Source organism: Gossypium arboreum, chromosome 2 (assembly GCF_025698485.1).
Source record: "Gossypium arboreum isolate Shixiya-1 chromosome 2, ASM2569848v2, whole genome shotgun sequence".
Classification (NCBI taxonomy): domain Eukaryota; kingdom Viridiplantae; phylum Streptophyta; class Magnoliopsida; order Malvales; family Malvaceae; genus Gossypium; species Gossypium arboreum.
In genome coordinates, this window is record NC_069071.1 from 78,011,631 (window position 1) to 78,036,046 (window position 24,416).

At 35.7% G+C, this 24,416-nt stretch overlaps 1 protein-coding gene across 1 annotated transcript; it reads left to right on the forward strand.

The window, feature by feature from the left end:
• The first annotated feature begins 1,032 nt into the window (after positions 1-1,032).
• On the forward strand, positions 1,033-5,327 carry LOC108473722 (myosin-binding protein 2-like). Its single transcript, XM_017775444.2, has 3 exons — positions 1,033-2,927; positions 3,016-3,144; positions 3,233-5,327. Exons 1-3 carry the CDS (start codon positions 1,610-1,612, stop codon positions 4,621-4,623), a joined length of 2,838 nt encoding a protein of 945 aa, XP_017630933.1. The 5' UTR covers positions 1,033-1,609; the 3' UTR covers positions 4,624-5,327.
• Positions 5,328-24,416: the final 19,089 nt, after the last annotated feature.

Genomic DNA, 24,416 nt, shown 5'->3' on the forward strand with positions numbered 1-24,416 from the left:
TTTGGATAACAACCTTTGGAAAACAAAATCATATTGTAAAATTTAGTTCGCATTCGTAAAAAGAAATTATACATAGGATGAAATGTTGAATATATTACACTACTTTATTTAATGTATTTAGATGGAAAATAATATTCAAATATTTCTTTATAGACATATAAGGTTATTTAAAAGCATATTTTATTAAAATTTTCTTGTTATAAAAATAAGTTTAGTTTTTTATTATATTTTAATCTCAATTTTCATAAGATTATGTTAAATTATTCTAATTCTTATTTTTATTACAAATTAATTACTAATAATTAAATATATAATGTTGAAAAAATTATAAATTATAATTATAATTATAATAATCCATGAAAAGTATGAAATTTACTGTTAACAAAAGAGAGATTTTTTTTTATGGTTAGAGGTTTTTTAGTTATAACTAAATTTTATTTGAGATTAAAATATTAAATTGATAAAAATAATAAAAATAAATATTAAATTAATTCAAAATTTAAGTTTACGCCTATAATTTAATACCTCAAGAATACATGGTAATAAGATTATATGCTATATTATGATATTTTTATAATATTTGAGAATGTGAAAATAATAAGATAATCAGAAGGTTGAGAATCAAAATAACTTAATTTTATTATAGGTTGTAAGGTCATTTAGTGTTTTTATTTTAATATTTTTATGCATTTTACTTTTATTATTCATCTGTAGTTGATAAAATATCTAGTATATAGCAGTATTGGTAAATATACTTGTAAATTTTGAAAAAAAGAAACAAAAAGAAAAAAGAGCAAGTATAAGGAATCCAAAGCTAGAAACAGAAATTCAAGAGTGTATTTCTTTTCTCACACAAAGGAATAGGATGGCAGAGATAAAAAGGATAAATAGTGTCCATGAAAAACAGAGTTAAAAGGAGCAGGAAGAACATGAAGCAGCAGCAACCTGTCCTAAATGGAGCCCACTTTTAACTTTGACAGTGGTCTCCACCAACCCATTGGTAAGGTTGGTGGGGCCTCCCATTTTCTTTGTCCCAAATAAAACAACACCAGGCTGGAGGGACTGTAAGGGTGGGGGCTGCCATAGCTGGCTACCTCTACCCCTTCAATTAATCCATCGGCATCCACCTTAAGCTTAAGCTAAATGAAAATTTATCACTTAAAACAAATGTCAGTTTAGTTGTTTAAGATTCCAATAGTTGCTTAATTCTGTCAAAAAAAGAACCAAGGAAAATAAATTGCTTTATTTAATCTGACTCAAACCTTTTTCAATGTTTTTTAGTTTTTATTTTTGTTTTTGTGGAAAATGTTTTCTATGAATTGATTTTCCTCAGGGTTTCAGTCTTCTTTGGCTGTCACTTTCCTATTCAAAACCGCCTTTTATGATTTCCAAGTCTGAAAAAATATAATACCCATTTCTTTAGACTTTCAGATTCTTCTCTCCCTTATTGAAAAACCATTTCAATTTCACTTCTTTTTCATTCTCCATAACTCTTTTTATCTTAAGCTCTTTCGTCTTCTTCTTATCTAACAACTTCTTCTCTCTTTTTTGTTTCTGTTTTGTCCCTTTTCTCCTCTCTGTACACAGCAGAAAACACAGAGCATCATTAATGGCAGCCAACAAATTTGCTACCATGTTGCATAAAAACACTAATAGGATCACTCTTATTCTTGTCTACGTCTTACTAGAATGGATTCTGATCGTTCTCCTCCTTTTGAATTCACTGTTTTCTTACCTGATCATCAAGTTTGCTGATTACTTTGGTCTTAAAAGGCCCTGCCTTTGGTGTTCTAGGCTTGATCATATCTTTGAGCCATCAAAGTACAACAAATCATATAGAGATCTTGTGTGTGATGGTCATGCCAATGAGATTTCTAAATTGGGTTTTTGTTCAAATCATCGAAAACTCTCTGAATCTCGAGATATGTGTGAGGATTGCTTGTCCTCGTCGCCGTCGGAAAATGGTGGTGATGAAGTGATGGAAAACGGCGATGAGGATTTCAAGTGTTCTTGTTGTGGTGTCATGGTGGAGAAAAACTGGAATCTTCCTTGTTTCATGATTAAACCTTCCTGGGAGGTTTTGGATTATCCCCAGGAAGGAAATTTAATCACTGAAGGTGGAGACAAAGTTGAGGGCATTATTGCAGATGAGGGTAATGCTTCAGATGGAATCAGATCAGATTTTGTGGCTGATGATCATAAAGATGAACAGATGATTGAAGAAAACAAGAGAGTTGGCATCATTTCTGATGATGAAGGTATTGAACAAAAGGAAGTGGAAAAAGAGGAGTTTTCATATTTTGTTTCTAGTTTTGATTGCAACCAAGTGGCTGCTAATGGAGATGAAGCCGATGTGGTTATAGAGAAAGATCAATCATCAGTGGATGAAGGAGACTTAACTGTGTCAATGGCTGACCAGGGGTTAACTCAAGTCGCTTGTGCCAAAGAGGAGTCTCCTGAAATTCTGAACAAGCATCTGGAGTTTTACATCGGGGGGGATGACTGCCATTTGATTCCAGTTGAATTGATGGATTCTACTGCTATGAGAAGCCAAAAAATATACAAGTTCACAGAGGAAGATGAAGATGTTGCTGGTACTGGAGATGTTATTTTGGACTTTGATTTGCAGCAACCTGGGAGACCAGTGGAGTTGGTTGTGGAGAATGGTTGCAGTTCAGCGGAGAAAGTGACACCCCTTTCACCCCCTGTGAGTGAAGAGGAAACCATTGATGCAGTGGATGAACCAATGGAGCCTGATGGCAAGGAGGGCTTTTCAACTCCTGCAGTGGAGCAAGATTTGATGGAGAAGGAAGATGATCAACATGTTGCTACCACTCAAGCAAATATGCCCCCCTTGAATGAGGCTGATGATGTGCAACCAAACGCCACAACAAGAGAAGAGGAAATCAATTTAGATGTTAATCAAGGTACTTGCTTAATCCAATTTGATATATTTTTTTACCAAATGCCTATTATTGAACTATTAAAGACTAAAGTTTTTTGCAATTTCTTCAGCAATATCAATAGGGACAGATGTTGTGCAATTTAAGGAAACAATTGAAGATATTCAAATGCAACATTTATATGAATGCACACAAGGAGATCCCTCAACCAGTTCTGAATTACATGCAGATGCTGATCGTGGTAAACCTTAATTCCAAATTTAAAATGTCTTTTAATTTAAGAATTTTGTTTATTGAGGTGTTGTTAATCTTGGATTCCTTTACATTAGGCTCCAAGGATGTTGAGGAAGAAACAATGCAGCAGCTGAAAACTGCAACATTTGAGAGTGAGACTAGTGACCAACCAATGAAAAACCATCTATCATTATCTTCAGAGCTTAATGATATTGAGGAAGATAAAGTTCCGGATACACCAACTTCCATTGACAGTCTCCATCTGTTGCACAAGAAATTGTTATTGCTTGACAGAAAAGAATCCGGAACCGAAGATTCCTTGGATGGAAGTGTTTTCAGTGACATTGAGGGTGGTGATGGGGTACTGACTGTTGACAAGTTGAAATCAGCATTAAAAACTGAAAGGAAAGCTTTAAATGCATTGTATAGAGAGCTTGAGGAAGAGAGGAGTGCTTCTGCGGTGGCTGCAAATCAAACAATGGCAATGATAAATAGGCTTCAAGAAGAGAAAGCAGCAATGCAGATGGAAGCGGTGCAGTACCAGAGGATGATGGAAGAACAGTCCGAGTATGACCAGGAAGCCTTGCAGATTCTGAATGAGCTTATGGTCAAGAGGGAGAAAGAGAAGGCAGAGCTCGAAAAGGAACTTGAGATATATCGCAAGAAGGTGCAGGATCATGAGGCCAAAGAGAGAATGATGATGCTGAGAAGAAGGAAAGATGACAGCATTCGAAGCGCAAGTTCTGCGTCTTGCAGTAATGCTGAGGACAGTGATGGAGTATCAGTTGATTTGAATCATGAATCAAAGGAAGAAGATAGCTTCGAGAACCATCAAATTCGAGAGGATGTTAACCAGAATACCCCTGCTGATGCAGTTTTGTATGTAGAGGAATCATTGGCTAACTTCGAGGAGGAGAGGCTATCCATTCTAGAGCAACTGAAGGTCTTGGAAGAGCAATTGATTTCATTGAATGATGAAGAGGAACAACAACATTTTGAGGATATAAAATCAGTTGAGTATTTGTACGAAGACAATGGTAATGGCTTCCATGAGATTCATAATTTCAGCCAGGAAACAAATGGGGTTGCCAATGGTCATTTCAAGGGAGTGAATGGGAAGCATCACCAAGACAAAATAATTCCCATGGCTACAAAGGCAAAGAGACTTCTCCCACTTTTTGATGCCACCGATGCAGAAACTGAAGAAAAGATACTGAATGGACATGAAAACGGTTTTGATTCTGTTGCCTTGCAACATACGTTACCTGAACTCGAGAACAAAATGATCACAATAGAGGAAGAAGTGGACCATGTTTATGAAAGATTACAAGCACTCGAGGCAGATAGGGAGTTTCTAAAACATTGTATCAGCTCCTTGAGGAAAGGAGATAAAGGGATGTATCTACTTCAAGAGATTTTACAACATCTTCGCGATTTGAGGAGTGTCGAACTTCGAGTAAGGAGTAATGGGAATGCTGCTATATAGTTGCATTTTTCAGAACACACTCGGAAATCTAATCAGTATATCACAATCTACAGTTCTTTGGATCCATATCATAGTGAAGTTACAAGTAATGGTTGTTTATTCTTTGTTGTTCTTTAAGTTAATTGCAGAATGCTCAATTGGAGTTGCTTAACCACTACAAATCTAGTATTAGAAAAGAAAAGAAAAGAAAAACACCAACTTGGGCGATGACCAACAATACAGGCGGCACAGTTCCATATATTCAACAATTGGTATGGTCATTTTGGAGGTTCTAGGGTCCAAGTAATCCCAAATTTTTTGTGGGTTTTCAAACTAGTCATCACATTTTTAAAGGGGGGGGGGGGGGGAGGTGAATGTATCTGTTAAAAATGAAGTCTAAAAGTCAATCTGTCATTTTTGTATGTTGTGAGAAACTTGCTGGCCTGCAGAGCTGGAATGTATGATCCATCGAACAAAACTACTGTGCCAGATTCATAGCAATAGTTTATTCAGACAGATAGAACTGGGAAGCTCTTTTTTGTCATGTTTTTTTATATTTATTTATAGTCTTGTTAGGGAAGGGAAAGAAAGGGGTAAGTAACCCCATTTTCCTTCTCATATTTTGCATCATTTTCTTCTGGTGGGTCTTTATAGGGTGTAGATTTGAGTTACTTGTAAACTACATGCATCGATTTGTAAGTACGTATAAAGTGAGTGTTTGTTTATATTGTTTTGGAGCTGTTCTGTTTTCTTGTGTTTTTTAGTACATGTTTTAAACCTCCAATTGACATGGCAGAGGTTGACAGGTAGATGTAAAGAACAAAAGAAAGTATAAAATAACTGTGAAATATTTAATATTATAATCAGAATGAGAAGCAAAGATTGCTTTCAGAAATGATTTTGCTTCAAGCATAAAACACCACCTAACATGCCGACAACAGTTTTTCAATAAAATATTTGATGCAATCAAATAATAATTAAAAAACGGAAGTCCATTGGTGTCATTGCTGGAACTATTATCTTATTAGCTTAAGGATACCGTTGCAACATGATTCAGGTTTTCAAGACGTATAAATTTTGTTCAAAAAAAGCACTTAAATTCTCTTTTATGCAAGTTGATGCAAATTAATGTCATAGTTTATCCAAATTGGTCAAAATATACCGCCAGTCCCTATATTTGAATGAAATTTGAAATTTAGTCCATTGATTTAAAAACTTTAAAAAATTAAATTTCATTGTTATATCCTCACTTGGGCTAGACACATGCAACTCCTACAAGACACCAGATGGATGCTTTAAGACAGCTCTCCACCTCCTGTCCTCCAGGTTGTCCTCGATTGTCAGCTCTAAACTATCCACTTGCTGTGAGATCACTCGTTAATTACGAGAACATCCCTTTTCATCAGGTTTCTCATTTACCATGGCCTGGTCACTTGCTTTTCAATACAAACATTCTTTTCGAGGATCACTAGGATCCACTTAAGCATAGCAACCTCATATTGCCTCAAAATGAATAATAGAATGGACCCAACCTTGCACGTCCTCACACACTCGATGATGGCAACTCCTCTATAACAACCTGCCTCACCATTACCAGACAAGAGGTATCTCCTATAAATATCTTCCAAGATGATGAGAAAGGGATCTTCTTCCTCATTAGCAACCTTGAGCACTTACTCCCTTACTCCTAGCTTTCCTTAGCTCTACAACAACCTTCTTCCTCCTCTTATACTTCTTTGGCTCTCTGCTTGTTTAGGTGAACCACCATATTTGCACCACCACATTCTCCTCCTTATCTCCTCTCTTATTAAGACTTGTATCAACACTCGTACTTTTTCAATTTAAATTTTCTAGTTCAATCATTGACACCATTAGTATTTTTTATCAAATATTTACAACTGGTATGCTCATGCAATCATATCATATTCAAAAGGTGAATACTTATGAACCCAAAAGGGCGAATGTACTTGCTAAGTCCCTTTATTACAAGGATGAGATTAAATTAGTCTCTCTATTATTAATTAAATCATTTAGTCCCTATATTATAGAAAAGAATCAAATTGTAACACAGAGATTAACTAAATAGAATTAACATTCATTTGTTGTTCAATTTTAAAGAAAAGTTTTCAATTGCATAACTATAAAAACTTTCAAATTTACTCTATTAAATAGTAAATGTTAATTATGTTAACATTTAATCTTATTTAATTATTTTAATAATAATCACCACTCAATAAGCATACCTGACATTAAGCCAATTTTGGTAAAAATTATCAAGGGTTTGAATGGTTAGACTAAAATTTTGAAAAGTAGAATTAATGGCATATTTTGACATATGATTATCGCAACATATTTTAAAAATTTAATGTGAAATAGGGGTATCTAGGATGGTGTGACAATGATAGTGTCACATTATACAGGAATTTAAGGAGGTGGATCGAAATTATACCGACACCAGATATGTGTAGTACTTTATAAGAAGTGCCATGGCCTTATTCTCTTCACGTGTGTTCATTAATGGAAGGCAGTTTTATAAACTATAGAGTACGATTTTGTATAAAAAAGCAACGGTATGCAGTAATAATTGTATGAAGCATGGTTTAACCGACTTTCGGCGCAGATTAATAGCTTAATTATGATATGATGATAATGATGATGTTAAGGTAAGGTAGAGCTTTCGAAAATGGAGATATCTGATCTAAAATTGGCCTCTCTAGTTCATGCATTTACCATGTCTTTAATATTTCAGCATGTTACTTCATACCAATCCCTACATTAATAAAATATTCAAATTCTTATATAAAAGGATAATACGACAAAAAAATAAATAAATAATACATTATTAGTGAAAGTTTTGAACTTCACAAACAAGATTACGGGTTGGCAAGTGTTTCATTGAAGTATAGTAAAATATTTAAAAATAAACATTTAAAAAAAAAAAGAGACTGCCATAATTTCAAAGTTACTTGTGGAATAAAAAAAAGGTATATTGTTAGTATATCAAATACTGACCCTAATAATATATGAAAAATTACAACTTCAACTATTAACATGTTAAAATATGGCAAAGGCGAAGGTCCTAGATCTTAAGTACTCATGTTCGAGACCCACCATGCGCAATTATATACATGGGACTCTGAGTTCCACCATATGCGGTTGCAAAGTGTGGGTTTTAGTCCAATCCAATTAGTTCAATTTGTTGGCTTTACTCTGGATTGTACTTAGTTCTTAGTATGTTTTTGCTTTTAATTGTTTGATTCTACTTTGTTATTATAGTCCGTGTTGTAATAGTTTGATATTTGTGGTCACTTAGATTTGTATTTGTATTGTATTCGTAACTAGACCTGTACATGGGTTGAGCCACCTGAAGGCCCGCTTGAAAAGTTGGAGGGTTTGGGTAAAAATAAAGACAAAAAAATGGACTTGAACAAAAAAAAAGGTCCGTTTAGAAAATGGTCAGACCTTAAGTAAGGCTTTTTTGGCCTGAGCTCGGCCCAACCCGAATTTGTAAAAAAAAAAATTATTGTTTTTTTACTGTTTTTTGCTATTTTCTTGTTATTTTTATTATTATTTTGCTACCATTTCACTATTATATTGTTGTTGTTATTATTATTTAGATATTGTATAAATCTTATTTTATTGTTAATTTTGTTACTATTTTAGAGGCATTTGCTTGTTAAGTTGCACCTATCATGGTATTATTTTAAGTATACATATTTTTAAATTTATTTTTAATTTGTTGAGAAACATTTATTTTAATTTTTTAGTATTTTGATATATTAAATATTTTAAAAAATTATCTAAAAAATAATATAGAAACATTTAATATGGGGGCCTGTAACGCCTCAAATATCCTAAAATCCAAAAATCCCGAAATCTTGAATTTTTTTTCTTTTTGTGCTTAATAATTCCGGTTAAGTGTTAGTTACACAAAGGTAGGTCTTGGTCAAGGTTTGAGTTCGAATTAAGGGGTAGAAGAATTTATAATTTAATTATTAAAAGAATCTGGGTTGGCAAGTAGTTGGGCTTTTAAATAAAGATAGGGGAAAATATCATCAAAAAGCCTTATAGAAGAGTGGCTAAGTGACGCCACTTAGAGTGTAGGAAGGTGGCGTTAATAGCTAGCAAAGAGATCCAAGGTTCGAATCCTAGCTTACTGTTTTTAGAAGTTTAATTTTGGCCTTCTAGAAGGATGAAAGTGGCGTGAAAGTGGACTCCAAGGGAAGTGTTCAGGAGAGAAAATTAAGGAAAGGATCAAGGGGTTATCAGGGAGAAAAACAAGGAGATGAGAAGGGAGAAGTGATGGAGCCGAATGTGGAATTGAGCATGGGAAAATTCGGCTATAAGGCTTATAAATAGGTGCCGAATGCTAGGGTATGAAGCTAATGCCGACTTTCCTCCACCCTGTTACTAGAAACTCTTTTCTCTAAAAGCTGAAAACTCTCTGCCTTCTTTTCTTTTTCTTCTTCCGTCTGCCGAATTCTATTTTTCCTCTACCTCATTGCTGACTTTTATTTCTTTTTCCTTAGAGTTGAATAACCCTCTTTTTCCATACAAAATCGTAAAGGGCCAAACATCTTTGGCCAAATACCCTTGGTGCAATCACCACTCCTTCTACTTCGGTCAAATCTAATGTAAGTGTTGTTCCCCCAATCGGTTTCTTTGCTAAGTATTGAATATTGTCCCTCACTCTTTCTAATCAACTATGGCAGAGAATTAGTATCGGATCTTGGATCTTAGCTCATTGCCGAATTGCTCCTTAGGTGTTGCGGTTTTGGTAAGTATTCCTCTTCCATTGGCTAAGGTTAGCCGAATAGCCATAGTAAGGTAAGGGGGCTTGTGTTGGATAAGAGTCACCTATTATTCTGATTTTAATAGTTATGATTGGTGCAGATCTAGGAGTTGATCGTGGTTAGTGAAGGGGCTGTTATACTTATCGCGCAAGGTAAGGTTAAGGTGAGATTCTGACTTTTGGTAAAGTATTCGATAAGTATGTGAGATTAATCTTTGGGTGATATCGATTATAGGTTGGGCTAAGGAAATCGCAGCACGCTTGCCTACCAGGTGTGTACATGCACTGCACACATACAATGAAATGACAAAAGCCGAAATGACGAAAAGCCGAAAGTTGGGCTACGGTAGTCACACGAGTGCACAAACACTCGTGGAGAGGAAACCGATAGGTTGCCTGAGGCCCATGGGTTATTCCATGGACTTGGGTTGAGAATTGGCCAAATAGGCCGGAATGGGCTAAATGGGCCTGATGGGCTGTTGGGCCTATAATAGGCAAAGATTGATAAATGATGCTATGTGTTAGGAAATTTGTATGTGAGCATGAATATAATATGATTTAAGCCTAATGGGCCTTAAGAATGAAAATTGGGCCTAGTGGGCCATAAGAATATAAACTAGGCCAGATGGGCCATTTGAATAAGATTGGGCCTAGTGGGCCATATGCATGTATGTAGGGGTATTGGGCCTAGTATATGATGACTATATAAAATTTAATTAATTAATTAAGACCATGGATAGGTCATAGAGTTAAGGTGTGGCAACTGGTATATGCAAGTCTAGGATTGGATCTAAGGGGAGCTTGGTACTTAAGCGGTCTTAATGACCCATCTCCTCTTCTCTGGAATCGTACCTAGTGTATAGTATTCGTTCATCTTAGCTCGCGGGACTTGTTAACTGGCCAAGGTAAATGGTAACCATAATTTATGAAAAATGGACTAAATTGTCAAAGTGTGAAAATGACCAAAATACCCCTAGGTGTTGAAGGTAAGTTTTGTGGATGTGACATGCATACATATGATGTTCTGCTTAGGTTGCATATGGGGTGGGAAATTATGGTACGGAGGAAGTATATGAGGATCGCATGGTTGCCTGACAATCGTGGATCCACCGACGACTTTTAAAGCCCAATATGTAAATGAAGGTAGTTCCGCAACCGGGCTACCATTGGTGTGTGGGCTAGGTGGGTTGATATCTATATCCTCACATGGTGTGATGGGGGACGGAGGTAGTGTGTAGCGGATGGATAATAAGAATGGGATTGCATTGCATGTTGATGTATGATGATTTTTGAATGCTTGATTTCCGTCGAGGGTTGTACACACTGAGTTTGCGAAAACTCACCCCCTCTTTTATTTTATTTTCAGGTGATGCTCAGTAGACGGTTCGATGTTTGGAGGGACTCTGGGTGGCCAGCTAGCAAGACAAATTTGGACTTTTTTTTCAGCTTATAAGTTTTATATTACTAAGTATGTTTCAGACCAGATTGTAATAAGGTTTTCATTATGCTAATAGTACATGAATTATTATTATTATTTTTATTGTAATTACGAGAAGTTGAACATGGGTTTCTTAAATTATAGTATGTTTTCTACGTTTCTACAACTTAATTTTTAAATGATAAGTTTGTTTAAATCAAATGTTTTAAACAAGGCTTTCGCAACTGAAAGGTGTGTTTATTTTTTTCAGTTAACTAAGGTTTCTTTTGTTTAAGAAGGGTTTTCAATGAAAACACAATTTTCGCTAAAACACTTCAATGTAACACGCTGGATTCAGCCATAATGTCTGAGCCGGGTTTGGGGTGTTACAGGGCCGGGCCCAAATTTTAGCAAATTTATCTGGGCTGGGTTTAGACAAAATTTTAGGCCCATTTTTCGTTCTGGGCTAGGCCTAACAAACGAGCCTTAAGATTCTAGTTTGGTCCAACCTGGCCCATGGACACCTCTACTTGTAACACTTTTAAAAAAATATTATTGTAATATTGAAAAGGGTAAACAACACTCAAGGTCACTAAACTATTAGTAAGTTTACGTTTTGGTCACTTAACTTTAAAAAGTTACAAAAAATGGTCACTACACTATACGAAAGTTTTCATTTAAGTAAAAAAATGTTGTTATATGACCTTCTCTATTTGAACTGCCTATACCAATCGAAAACTTTCATTCATTCTCTCTTTTACAATTCATTTTTCTCTTGAAACAACTTTGAACATGACGAATCTGCAAACTAAAATTCAAACAACTTTCTTCTTCGATCTTTGACACTGACCGTCAGATTGAATTGGATCTAAGGTATGTTCTTCTACTCGTTGATGGGTATTGATCTACTGTACTGATTGACAAATTGTCACTTGGAGCTCACTAGTCGGACTTTAAAAAGAAACTTAACAACCCAGTGACTTGAATAAAAACTTTTGAATAGTTTAGTGGCTTAAATAAAAAATTTGAATAGTTCAATAACCATTTTATGACTTTTTGAAGTTAAGTAACAAAAACATAAACTTATTAATAGTTTAATGACATTGGATGTAATTTACCCTATTAAAAAAAAAATATATGTGTCAATATGTTCAAGTAACTTGATTCTAGAATCATAAAACTCGAAAACGGATCATGGGAGCCCAAAAATTTTGAAAATTCTTATAGAGTCTTTGAATTGTTATCGAAAATTTTCATTAAATCTTTTAATTTTTTAAAATTTTAAATAAGCTGTCAAAATTTAACGTCAAGATGCATAACTATTAAACACAATTCAATTCAAGATTTAAAGTCTTATTCTATAGGTAAAATAACAATTTATTTTCTTAAAAAACAATTCTTGAAATATTTAGCAAAAATCATTGAATCTAATTTAGTTCACCTAGAAATATGTAAACTTTTTTGGCCTTAAAAAAAAAAAATTTCAAAGCATTGTACGTACAACGTCCTTGTCCATTTGAAAATAGTTTTGCGTATCAAAAGAAAAACCTCTTAACACAGTAATTTATTGTTAGAAAAAAACATGTTTTTTTTTTTTTTAATATGCAAATATTTTTAAATTAAAATTGAATTATTGTTTATTCGATATGAAAATGTGAAATAAAACAAGCTACTGTGCTTGTGTGGCGGGAATATTATTGATTTGTTACTTCAATTAAACTCTTTTTTGCTAGTTAATAATGATATTTTACATTTTGGTTATTAATATTATCGATAGGAATATATTGGTCATTTATTCATTAAAATTATTATAATATTAATGAAAAGATAACATTACATGTTAACATAACCTAATTGCCATATTCTTTAAATTCCTATAAATAAATTGAAAATGAAAATGAAAAAAATCCCATAAACTTATTTTTCTCCAAGTTCATCTCCTTTATTTTTTTCTTATATTTTTAATTTACCACAAGAAAAATGAAAAATAAATGTACATTGGGACCAGTTATTCTAAAACTCCATAAATCTCATAACTTTATTATTCTTACCCTCATCACACTATCAAATCCTAACTAATTATGTTTTGCACACACCCTCTATCACTAGGAAAGGGCATTGCCTTATCCATTCACTATTCATCGTTCTCCTAATAACTCATTGAAAATCACTAATTAAACAAAAGCTTCCACAAACAAAAACCAAAATCTCAACAAATCCAATAACTCAATAACTAACTCACTCATTCCATTTTCATCAATTTGTAAACCTTTTTAAATCCTAAATCGAAACCTTTTTGTCCCAAGCATGAAACCAAATAGTGAACCTTGTTGAGGATCAACCTATATAAACAATGAGATAGTAAAAGTGGAGAGGAACGAACACAAATAATTTACGTGGAAACCTCTTAAAGAGGGAAAAACCACAAACAAATGAGGTATCGACTTTTCACTAAATCATTAAACAAACTATAGTGCAATATGGAGAAAATAAACTTAAAAGTACTAAACATATATTATCCAAAACCCTAAATACAAAGCTCAAAATTCCAAAGAGTAAATCGATAAACAAAACCCTAAATCTCATAAGGCATTCACAAAAATGGGTATAAAATACTCTCCATAATTACCACGAAACTCTCACCAAAACTCATATGCAACTACATCTTGTCGCCCTTAAGAAAAAGCCCTTACTGATTGGCATCTTGACTGGCTTCTAAACATGGATACAATGGCCCCTTTAAATAGTAAACCATTCCACAATGCCATTAAACTCCCTTGAATCCTATAACAACCCGTCTATTCCTCCATCATGTCAATTTTTCTTATCTTCATCTACCTCGTCAAGGTAATTTCCTTTGTACTTCGCATATAATATAATTATGAATTTCACATAAATCAAAGTATTTATTACATAACATACAATACGCCACTTAATAAAACATCATGTCATAACCATTTGATATTCAACAATCATACTTACAAACACTTAAATACTTGTGTCACGGGCCAAAGTGCAAAGCCCGTGACCATGGCACAAGATACGACCCATAGAGGTCTATCAATTAGATGGGGAACATTTAGCCCATGAAAACTGGCCTGATTCAAAGAACTATTAGAGAAGTTTGTCAGATTGAAGCCTGGTTGGCCCGATAATGAAGGTTTGGTAGCTTAGGCTATTTTGATAACTAATCTTAAAAGATTGATAGAATCATATCTTGTAAAGATTAGATTTGATATGGCATATCTTATAAATCCCTAAAATCAAGGGATATAATTAATCTCATCCATCGATGTAAATGAATCTTGACCGTCAGTTTTAGAGGAGCTTAACTATAAATAGAAAGCCTCCCCTCATTTGTATTGACTCTATTTATTGTTTTATTATTCTTTTTGAATAAGAGAATTTTGAGAGCATTTACTCAAACACTTTGTTTGCATTCTTTTATGTGGCTTTCTATTATTCTTTGTGGCTTCTTTTGACTTAAGTTTGCTTCTGCTATACAAATTGGTGCCTTGGAGGACTTTTAAAGGAATCCTCACTTAAGTAAAGGCTGACTTAAATGAGTTTGGATGAACGAATCATCTAAGGCTGCAAGAATTGTGAGACGAAAGATCTAGCCCCATGATGAGTGGTATCCGAGCTATTGGTTCGAAGGCACTATTGGGATGTCGAAAGAAGTTGTTAGTCAAAGTGAGCCAATGGAGACCCGTAGAAGGGCCAGAAAAGTGAGTCTGTCAACAGATTTATTGCCAGCTTTGGAAGGATGAGTCGTCACTCTCAAGGAGTCCATAGGGGATATCAAAAAGAGGATCGATGAAGTCGATGATAGAATCACTGATGTGTTGCAATCCATGAAAGAGAAGCTCAGGGAATATGTGTGGATACTATCGGTTCCTCAGAAAATAAGCTGGCTGGGAAGGATAATGCTCTCAAGGCTATGGTGACAACTTTAAAGGAAGAGATCAATGAACTTAAGGGGGAGCTCAAGATTTTCAAGGCTGCTGTGGGTAATGGAATGGATGTGCCCAAACTGAGAGTGTAACATCTCGATTTAGGGCCTAGTCAGAACAGTGGTTTTGAGACCACATATCTGAAATAAAAATAATTATTTCATGATTATTATGAGGTCTAGGATGAGAATGTATGCTTGTGTAAAAATTTCATGGAGAAGTTCTATGCCTAAGATGCTCAATTTGACATTAGGGACCAAATTGCAAACTATGCAAAACTTGAGTTCTAGAAGCTTTTAACATGAAATTGAGTTGGATTATAAATTAGGGGTCCTAAAATAGTAATTTTACCAAATTCTATAAATTTGGACAAAAATGGGCATGCATGGGTAAAATTTCAAAGAAAGGCTTTAAGGGCATTTATGTCTTTTGGTAAATAAAAGAAATAAAAGGAAAAAAAAGTGAAAACCTTATCCATCTTTTTCAAGGTAGTGCCAAAAATTTTAAGGACCATAGCTAGGGTTTTCTTCAACTTTCAAACTTGATAGTAAGTGCTCCCTAGCTACATTTTTTATGTTCTTTATATTTTTGAGATCCTTGAAGCATGTTCTAGCCATTTCTACCCTTATTTTAAGCTAGGGTTCATGTTAAAAAACTTACCCATGTGTGCCATGTTTTTATTTTGTGTTTAATGGTGGAACATGAAAGTTTGATGTATGATAAACATCTTTTGTTAAGTGGTTTTCCATGAAAACACCTAAAAAGGGACTAAGTTGTAAAAGATGTGAAAGTGGGTAGTAGAAAAGTGAAATAAAGGAAAATATGGGATGTTTTAAGCTAGAATATAATTCGAATAGGCTTGGGAAATCAAGAGAATGCATGTATTTCATTATACGAGCCTAGGGACTAAAATGTAAAAATGTGCAAAGTTAGGGGTAAAAAGGTAATTTTACCATAGAGCAAGTTTCCGGGCTGAAATTGAAGAATGTGAAGAATTAATAATTTAATTTGTTTATATAGACTCAAAAAAACCAATTCCGGAAGTAGACCGTGGAAAACAAAAGGTTTTGGAATAATCAGAATCCAAACCCGATACATCATTCGGTAAGTTCATGTAACCTAATTGGATGTCTATGCATGTTGACTTTAATTGTTGTGTTGAATTGAATGTGAAATGAATAAATAATGAATTGTATGAAAATGCCATAATTCCAAAATTAATTGAAAATGGGTTAGAGTCTGTTTGAATATGGAATTTCGATGGATAGATCACTTCTCACGAGAAATGGGATCCTGCATGTGTTACAGAAAGGATTTAGCTCAGATAGGTAATCCATTGATCTCATTATGGAAAGGATTTAGCCCGAACAGGTAATCCTGAAATGAGCCTATCAAGCACACATCTCAATTAGGATTTAGCCTGGATTGGTAATCCTAATTAACTGGATTTAGCCTAGACTAGTAATCCAGATTAGACTCTGTAGGGAATTCTTTGTCATATAAAGGATTTAGCTTGGACTGGTGATCCGACAAAGCCTTTAAAGTACATGGTACAACCAGAATTTAGCCTGGACTAGGAATTCTGCTCCAAGAGATGTGGCTTGAGAGTGTACTGAATAGGGTACTATTAGATATAAATGATTTATAAATGAACCATAATATACATACATATATATATATATATATATATACAAAATGACCATAACAAAGTAGTAATGGATAAAGTTGGAAAAAAGAGTTATAAACCTAATGGCTGCATATTGGTATGAAAACATTGAAAGAAGCTTGCATATTTGAGATGGTGCTAAATAGCATTAGGGGCATAGATTTTAATCATGGAACTGGATATTGGAGTAATCAAATGTGTTTGTTTTGTATGCTGAGAACATGTATAAGTGAGTAAGTCTTTAAGGGTGACAAATGGCTTGGAAAAATAGCCTAGAAGTTGTCCACATAAGCAGAAACACAGGCGTGTCTAGACCGTGTGTGATACATGGTCTGCTCCACGGGCGTGCTGTTCGGTCATGTGTCCTCTGCATCTAAATTTTACAAGTCAAAATGCCTAGTAGTAAACACACGGGTTAAGACACGGGCGTGTGTCTTGGCCGTGTGAGAGATACGGCCTAACCATATGGGCGTGTACTCTAGCCGTGTGAAGTCTGCACCATTTTATGAAAAATCATTTAATTTTATTTGGCCATACGGCCTGGAAACACAGGCGTGTGACATGGCCGTGTGACCTTATTTTGGTGATGACGTCATAGTCAGAGAGTTACACGGCTTAAGGACACGGGTGCGTCAAGCGAACATGGGCGTGTCCCCTTTTTACATGGGCGTGTGACTTTATATTAAAGAAAATTTCGCAAGTTTTTCTAAAGGTTCCGATTTGGCCCCGAACTATTTCCAATATATGTTTTGGATGTCGTAGGTCCACACAAGAGATGTTTCGCATATGTTTGAATGACTTTTAAATTGAAAGAAATTTTATAGCTCGATTTTGCATGAAAATTTGTATGTATGTACAGTAATGCCTCGTACCCTATCTCGACCTCGGGTACAGGTAAGGGGTGTTAAATTTTGTGGTATCAGAGCTACGGTTTAGTTGATTCTCAGACTAACGTAGCAGGTATCGAGTCTAGCTATACATGCCATTATACAATTTATGATAGTGTGACATCTCCTAACCATTTTAAATGTATTTGTATATAGTAAATGTCTTCCAACCAAGCCCGAGATGCGTCCGAAGAAGCCGAGAGCCATGCTCCAGCTTCCGTACAACAAGCCACGTCTAGTTGTAGTAGGACGCCCATGTCTAGGGGCCGAGAAGAGGCAAAGATAGCCTTTTTCGAAATAATGGATGAATGGTTTTGTAAGTACTTGAGAACCAACCCTACTATACCACGACCTCCCCCACCTCCTACCCGATCTAAAGAAGAAGTACCACAAGGTATGGCGCCAGTAAGAATTACTAAAGCTCCAGTAGATAAACTGAGGAAATATAGGGCTGAAGAGTTTAGGGCTACAATTGACGATGATCCGGAACGGGCTGAGTTCTGGCTTGAGAACACCATGCGAGTTCTTGACAAACTATCGTATACCTCTGAGGAATGTTTGAAGTGCATGGTATCTCTCCTAAAAGACACTGCATACCACTGGTGGAAGACTGTATCATCAGTAGCACCGAGAGAAAATATTATGTGGGAGTTCTTTCAAGTTGAATTTAAAAAGAAGTATATTAGTCAAAGGTTCTTGGATCAGAAGAGAAAGGAATTTCTAGAACTTAAACAAGGAGATCAGACTGTGTCAGAATATGAATGGGAGTTTGTCCAACTGAGCCAGTATGCTCAAGACTGGGTTCAAAGTAAAGTGGAAATGTGCAAGCGCTTCGAAGAAGGATTAAACGAGGATGTTAAACTGTTGATTGAGATTCTTGAGATAAGAGAGTTTGTAGTGTTGGCCGGTAGAGCCAAGAAAGCTGAAGAGCTAAGTAATAAAAAGAAACAAGGAAAGAGGGAGGCTCGATTTCCGAACAAGAGATTCATGGGCGAGACATATACATTTTCCACAAAGAAGTCGAGAAGCCACTAGGAACACTCCAAATTCATCAGTAGGATATTCGGGTAAAACAAAAACCTCTAAGCGCCCTAATCCGCGGTCTTCATCTCCCATGACGACTAGTGTGGGGAGTATGGGAAACCATAAGTCGCGGTGTAACATTTGTAACAAGTTTCACTTTAGAGAGTCTCGGATGAGGAGCGGGGCATGCTATAGGTTTGGTTCCCTTGACCACTTCCTTAAGGATTGCCTGGAACGAGATGACAAAGAGGTTGAGCCCAACCCAAAATTGAATGCTCCTATCTCTCGAGGTAGACCTCTAAGATATTGCGGAAGTGCCAGTGGTGGTCGTAGTGTTGAAAAGGACTCCGCTACAAAATCAGAGGCTCGAGCCCTAGCAAGAACTAATGCTATATGCGCTAGAGAGGAAGCCTCAACTCTTGATGTCATTACGAGTACATTTTCTCTTTATGATATCCCTGTTGTCGCTTTAATTGACTCGGGGTCAACCCATTCATATTTCTGCATGAAATTGGTGTCTAGTAAAGAATTACATGTAGAATTTACAGAATACGTGATTAAGGTGTCGAATCCATTAGGCAAACATGTACTAGTTGGCAAGGTATGCAAAAAATGCCCTTTAATGATTAGAGGCCATTGTTTTCTGACCGATTTAATGTTGTTACCATTTAATGAGTTCGATGTTATTTTAGGTATGGATTGGTTGACACTAGATAAGCTATAGTAAATTGTAGACAGAAGGTCATTGAATTGAGGTGTGAAAATAGCAAAACTCTTCGGGCTGAACTAGATGAGTCATACGTACCATTAGTTGTGATTTCTTCTATGTCGGCTCAAAAATGATTGAGAAAGGGATGTGAAGCTTACCTGGCTAATGTGTTGAATACTAAGCAATCTTAATAGAAAGTCGAATCAATGCCAATAGTACGCGAGTACCCAAGTGTGTTTCTGGAGGAGTTACCCGGATTATCTCCTGTTAGAGAAGTTGAATTTAGCATTGTCCTAGTGCCGAGAACAGCACCTATTTCGATTGATCCATATCGGATGGCTCTGACAAAATTAAAAGAGTTAAAGTCTCAGTTACAAGAATTGATGGATAAGGTTTTGCAAGGCCAAGTTTCTCTACTTGGGGTGCACCGGCACTATTTGTGAAAAAGAAGGATGGTTCTATGTAACTATGCATCGATTATCGTCAACTCAACATGGTGACAATTAATAACGAATACACGTTGTCGAGGATTGATGATCTGTGTAACACCCCTTACCCGTACCCGAGACCGAAATAAAGTACGAGGCGTTATCGGACACATACTCGGACATTTCAGAAAATACGGGTTATAAAGTTTCATTCTAATTTAAAGCCAATCAAACAAAATCATAGTGTCCCTATTATGGACCTACAAGGACCAAAACATACATTAAATCGATCCGGGACTAAACCAAAAACTATAGAAAATTTGAGTAAAGTTCCTAGGTGTGGAGGCACAGAACACGCTCGTGTGCTTGGGGACACTCCCGTGTCCCTCACCTGTGTTGAATTATTTAGATTTACCTTTTATTTTGAACCTACAGGGGTTTTCACATGGCCAAGCACACGCTCATGTCCCTCACACAGCCTAGACACGCCCGTGTCATCGCCCGTGTCCAAAAACTCAGACATTCTATTTATGACATCATCATTCATTTTGAGGCACATGGCCAAGGCACATGCCCGTGTGCTAGGCCATGTCCTCCACACAGTTGAGACACACGTCAATATCTCTGTCCGTGTGTTTGCTACCATGGAAACTGACCTAAAATTTTAGGTGCAGGGGACACATGGCCAGGCAGCACGCCCAGGCAACACATGTCCGTGTGTCTACCCATGTGGACTTTTTTAAGGCTATTTTCCAAGCCTTTGGTCACCCTCTAACATCCATACAAAATTATAGACTTCAATGGTATTTAACATGGCCTAATTATACTCTTAAACAACCTTGGTATAACTCATTGCTTGTTACCCTCATCTCATCGGCTTAGTACATGCTAAATTATCCTTTTCGTATGAAGGATTAACATATTACATTTTACATTTAGGCCATATATAACCATATACCATTATATGCTATGTCCACTCTCAAATTATTAGGTCCCATTTCAAGCATCCATCCATGATAAACCTCATCATCATTTCTCATGAAACATGTAAACATAAACATGCATCATTAGTAGGTTTAGAACCTACATTAATAAGAGCCATATCTCATGGCCATATACAAAAGAAAGTATACCATTTAAGTCCTTACATTGGCTAGCCAAATGAAACATACAACAAAATAACTAAAAACCCTATACAAGCCCCTAAACAAAATAAAAGTATCTATATACCAAAGCGGAACAAGTCGATAGTGTGTTGATTCTCCAACCGTCTTTCAATCTTCACGTGTTCACGAGCTTTGTAAAACAGGGAAAAGAGAAGGGGGTAAGCATTTATATGCTTAGTAAGTCCAGATAACGGGAAAGTAAACTTACCGGTTAATTACCATACAACCATATTAGGCAATTCCAACAAGCATGAAATAGTTCCCTATCTCATGCACTCAATCATCAAGTTAGTCTCATAACAATGCACCATATCATTAGTCTTAGATGAGCTCATCAATTCAATATTTTCATCTCTACTTCTCATGTTAAACCCGTTGAATTTCTCAAAAATCTCGATGGATGGCACAATTATTGTCAAGTCATACAAGTGATCATCACAATTACGTACTCCTGCGAGCCTTACATCGTACGGCGGGATTACCAGTCCAGACTAAGTCCCCTGTAGTAATGACTCATAGAGCAATGTCGGGATTACTAATCTAGGCTAAATCCCTTCTAACGACAATTGCTTTCAAAAGATCGGATTTGAATTGCTAGTCAAAGCTAAATTCAGTCCTCAATCGAATTACCTGTCTGGGCAAAATCTTTAATGCACCCATATTCTTCAGGAGGCTCGATCACTCAAAGAACACCCGTCCGGGCTAGATCCTTCCTATTTTGAGATCATTGGATTACCCGTACGGGCTAAGTCCTTTTCTGCAACACATGCAGGATCTCGTGTCATGTAAGCCATAATTTATCCATCAGATTTCCCTTTTTATTTCACCGGGGACATTTATCATCTTTTCATTACACTAGGACATTTCATGGATTATCATGCCAGGAATATCTAAATTTTCATACATTCAATAACGTGCATATTTAAGTATATTAAGAGTTTACTTCGGGTTATAAGAAGTTACCTAGTAGTCATTCGAATTCATGTCTCGGTTATTCCGAAACCTTTCATTTTCCACAGTCGACCTCCTGAAGTTTTTCCTCGGGGTCTATATCAGTAAAAATAAATCATTAATACCTTACATTATTCAATTTTGGCTAAAACTCACCCTAGGGTATAATGACCATTTTTCCCCTAACCTTTCACATTTTTTACAAATTAATCCTTACGCTCATATGATGAAATGCATGAAATTCCTTGGATATCGAAGCTTAGCCAAATGTATTATAAGCTCATAATATCCCACATTTTCCTCCATTTCACATTTCTACCCCACATTTTATACCTTTTTCAATTAGGTCCCTTCTTGGTGTTTTCATGAAAAATCACCTAGAAAAAGATGTTTATCCAACATCCCACTTCCATAATCCTCCATAAATCATCAGAGAATAATCATCTCATTCATGGGTCAAATTTCTAACATGAACCCTAGCTTGAAATATAGGTAGAAATGGATAGAGCATGTTACGAGGGTTTTAAAAATACAAAGAACATTAAAAACTGGGCCAGGGAACACTTACTATCAAGCTTTAAATGTTGGAAAACCCTAGCTATGGAGACCCGTTCAAATTCAGCAGCATGGAGAAGAAAACGAGTGAATTTTAGCTTGATTTTCCCTTTTTATTACATTAATTAACTAAATGGCCAAAATGCCCTGCCTTACTAACCTTTCCAAATTTTCCATGCATGCCCATTTTTGTCCCAAAACTTAGAAATTAGGCAAATCACCTTTGAGGACCTTTAATTAATATTCAAAAGTAATTTCATACAAATTTCTTCTAGAATCCAAGTTTTACAATTTATTCAATTTGGTCCATAATTTCCAATTGGACACCTTACACATAGAATTTCTTCATGAAACTTTAACACATGCTTATTTTTATATCCTAGAACTTATAATGATCATGAAAAAATTATTTTAACATCGGATTTGTGGTCCCGAAACTACTATTTCAGAATGTTACATTTCTCCCCCTTAGGGACTTTTGTCCTCGAAAGTCTTACCAGTAAACAGGCTCAGATATTGACTTTTCACGGTTTCTTCGGGTTCCCATGTCGCCTCTTCCACTCCGTGCTGATGCCATAAAATTTTCACCTAGGCTATATTCTTTGTGACAGCCCAAAATTGACCCTAGTCGGGAAGTGGTTTCGGGACCGCTAAACCGAGTCACCGAAATGTTTGAACGTAATATTTATTGTCTAGAATATGCATTTATGAATGTGTGAAAATTTCAAGCTTCGATTTAGTCGATTGCATGTGAATTCAGTTATTAGGACTTGTGTGACACTTTTGAAATGTGATAGGCTAATCTATAAGGACCTAATAGTGCATGTAATCAAAAGGGAGAACTTGCATGTCAAATTTCCCCCCTAATAGCTAGTGGCCGGCCATGACAAGGAATTATGGGCAAAACATGTCATAGACATGTTATGTTGGTGCATCATGGGAGGAAAAAAATAAATTAATGGTTATGGGTAATAAAGAAATGGAAAAGAAAAAAAAAAGAATGTGTGTGTTACCCCCCATTGCCGTGAGTTGAAGAAAAGAGAAGAAAAAATTATTGCTCATCTTTTTTTTCATTTCTTGGAGCCGAAAATTCTAAGGAAGAAGGAAGGGGCTCTTGCTTCATGCTTGGTTTGGAAGAGGATTAGGAGGAGGTTTGGCCATACTTGTGTCTAGATTAAGGTATGTTTGAGGTTGTGCCATGAGATTCATGCATGTTTTTAGTTGCTAGCTTGATGTTCTTATTAACCCAAGGTTCAAATCCTTGCTATGTCATGGGGATGATATTCGGCCAAGGTGGATTTTGTGTTAATGCCATTGCATGCTAAATATGAAGCTTGTTGATGATATATGTGATGGTGGGTTGAGGACTCTTGGATTTTCTTTTAGCATTTTTGAGTGAGACATTAAGTTCTTTGTTTAACCATGACCAAAATTGAAACGGTATGGTGTTGTGGTGTATTCGGCCATGGTATATCCATAAGCATAATTTATGCATATTGCATGGTAGGTAAGATTTGAGCTTTGGATATATGTTTATATTTGGTTATAATCAACTTGAGATTTGGCCCTTGCACCTACATGTATATATGTTTGCACATGATGTATTGGTATGACATATATACTATCTCAAGGTATATATTTACTTATGATGATGTTTCGGTTATGAAGGAAATGATAGATGTGTATTGAACTACAATATGTAATGCATTAGTTAGTAAAATGTATGCCGTTCATGTGTGGTATTAAACATGTAATTGGCCTCAACATCAACATGCATAATCGGCCATATGAATGAGTACATAGGTTGATGTGTTGTTCGGCCATAAGTAAGCATGTTGAAGGCTTTATCTCGACCTAGAAAATTCGGCTAAGGAGAGTACTAACTAATGTGTTGAGTTTGATGCATGATTTCACATGTATGTGACTTTAATGTCTAATGTATAAGTGTGGGCTAAGTGCCTTGTGTTCCTCTTTTCGATGCTCAAATGATTAAATCGATTTATTTATTTAATTAAGCTCAAGAGCAAAGGGGATCCAAATCCGATAAAGGGAAGGAAAAAGTGGTCGAATAGCCATCGAAATCGTTCGACAACATCCGAGGTAAGTTCTTGAGTAATAGAGCTTAAATTATGATTTGATTAGATCATGTCTCAAGTAAATCTAAATCATGCTCTTTGTGTGTGGATATTGAACCGAAATGTGCAAGAGTGATAAGTGTATTGTATTTGAGTTTTGCTAATGAAAATGAAATACGAATGTGTCATGAT